The 2,508-nt window shown below is 44.5% G+C and overlaps 1 protein-coding gene across 1 annotated transcript; it reads right to left on the bottom strand.

Moving 5' to 3' along the window:
- Positions 1-225: 225 nt before the first annotated feature.
- LOC108289640 (tubulin beta chain) lies at positions 226-1,871 on the bottom strand. The gene has a single exon (XM_017509156.2). It carries the CDS (start codon positions 1,809-1,811, stop codon positions 1,245-1,247), a length of 567 nt encoding a protein of 188 aa, XP_017364645.2. The 5' UTR covers positions 1,812-1,871; the 3' UTR covers positions 226-1,244.
- Between the last annotated feature and the right edge of the window lie 637 nt (positions 1,872-2,508).

The raw sequence follows: 2,508 nt of genomic DNA, 5'->3' as shown, positions 1-2,508 counted from the left end.
CAATCCAGTATGATGCAAAGTATTGTGGAAACAGGAGTCAAAATAATAATTTTTAAATGCATTTTTGTAGTTCTATATATTCTGTTCTTGTATTGAAAACCTAAAGATATATTCATCCCTAACACAGTGTAAAACAGGTTGCAAAGTACCTTCCCTGAGCCAATAGTATAGATGAAATTAAAACAAACAAAATCAGGTAAAAGTTAACAATGAATTTTTTTTTTCCAATTCCCATTTATTTTTGGCTCTTGGGGCAATGTTATCTTTTCAATATGAAAAAAAGCAGCAAGTTCAACACAAAATAGATCTCAAATGTAGGATAGAACAAAATCAAGTGTGTGGTGGGGGGAAGCAACAGCAAAGGGAAGATATGAGATGTTGCAAAAAAGATGGAGGAGGTTCCCCCCCTCCTCTGGGCATTGACTCAAACACTGATGTGGCAGTATACACCATTCCACATAGGGATGTTAATTCCTTTTTGGGGACAAGAAAAGGTGGGGGGTTAGGAGGACATTTGTGGAGGCTTAGGGACCAAGGCTGGTCTCTTTCCCCCCTTGATCCCTTTCTCTGATCAGGGGAAAGGAGTTTAATGAGTGAGGGAGGTAGAGTTGGAGAGGGAAGGATTCCACTTGACAGAGTGAGGCAGACCCCTCCAAAAGGTAGAGCTTGGAGGGAGATCGAAAATGGAAATAATACTGCTAATACCTCCCTTGAAGCTGAGATGGGAAATGGAAATACGTAGAAATTAATGACTTTTAATAGCTTGGGTTTCCCTCTCCAAAACTTTTAGAATGGAAAAATCCCATCCCCTTCCTTACAGTGACTTCTATCCCACTACCTTCTACCATTTTCTACTTTGCACTTAGGATGGTTGCCCTTATCTACATACGTTTTCAGCACCTGGTTGGTTCTAAATGGGATCTAGATGAGACCCAGCTTCTTGCAGATTTTTAACAGGGGAATATTAACTGGACAAATGGAAGGAATGGGCACCCGAAGGAAATACCGGGTCACCAAGAATGGCAGAAACCTAGGTTTCCCAGAGTGGAAAGAGAGAGGAGACATTCAACCAACAAGTATTTATTGAGTGCCTACTATGTGCCAGGCACTATTCTAGACCCCCCAGAAGAAAACAAAACAAAAAAAAAGATAGAGGTAGCAAACAAATTCTGAGGGAGAGGAAAGGCGCAGTTGAGTAAGACAGCTAAGGGAACTGAGAAGCCTGAGGTGATAGGGGCTCTGCCTTAGGCCTCCTCTTCAGCCTCCTCACCGAAATCCTCCTCCTCTTCTGCGGTGGCATCCTGGTACTGCTGATACTCAGAGACGAGGTCATTCATGTTGCTCTCAGCCTCGGTGAACTCCATCTCGTCCATGCCCTCGCCTGTGTACCAATGGAGGAAGGCCTTCTGGCGGAACATGGCAGTGAACTGCTCTGAGATGCGCTTGAAGAGCTCCTGGATGGCTGTGCTGTTGCCAATGAAGGTGACAGCCATCTTGAGGCCACGAGGTGGGATGTCACAGACGGCTGTCTTGACATTGTTGGGGATCCATTCCACAAAGTAGCTGCTATTCTTGTTCTGCACGTTAAGCATCTGCTCATCGACCTCCTTCATGGACATCCGACCACGGAAGACAGCAGCCACGGTGAGGTATCGGCTGTGGCGGGGGTCACAGGCAGCCATCATGTTCTTGGCATCGAAGACCTGCTGGGTGAGTTCAGGCACTGTGAGAGCTCGATACTGCTGGCTTCCACGGCTGGTGTGAGGGGCAAAGCCAGGCATAAAGAAAGGGAGACGTGGGAAGGGGACCATATTAACAGCTAACTTGCGGAGGTCAGCATTGAGCTGGCCAGGGAAGCGGAGGCAGGTGGTGACAATGAATTTTTTTTTGAGACAGTCTTGCTCTGTTGCCCACGCTGAGCACAGTGGCTGATCTTGGCTCGCTGCAACCTCCACTACCTGGCTTCAAGCAATTCTCCTGCCTCAGCCTCTGGAGTAGCTGAGATTATAGGCTTATGCCACTGAGCCTGGCTAATTTTTGTATTTTTAGTAGAGACAGGGTTTTGCTGTGTTGGCCTGTCTCATCTCAAACTCGTGAACTAAGGTGATCTGCCTGCATTTTATGTTGACAAGTTATGAGTCCTTGTTTATAATGTAGAGATAAAATAAGTACTCTTTAATTCAAAGAAGTATGCTGTACACAAGATTGCCCGTATAGTCACAGGGTTTGATTATTCAAGCAGACTGGTAAAGAAAAGCAACTCATTCTTCTTGCAAGAGGTTTGCTGTCAGAACACAGATGTCATAAAAACCACTGCTAAAACCAAAATGGGAAGCAAAAAAATTCACATCAACATTGTTGTCATTTAACATGTAGATTTAGGCAAGTCCACCTATACTTGTCATCTGATGTACAAATGTTGTAGAATCAACAAAAGAACCATTGAAAATATTGAGAATGAGGTTGCTGAGATGAGAAAGAACTCCTTCAAGTATGCCTTGGTCTTAA

This window comes from Cebus imitator, unplaced genomic scaffold, assembly GCF_001604975.1.
Source record: "Cebus imitator isolate Cc_AM_T3 unplaced genomic scaffold, Cebus_imitator-1.0 Scaffold408, whole genome shotgun sequence".
NCBI classification, from domain to species: Eukaryota; Metazoa; Chordata; class Mammalia; order Primates; family Cebidae; genus Cebus; species Cebus imitator.
This window is presented reverse-complemented; position numbering and strand designations above follow the sequence as displayed.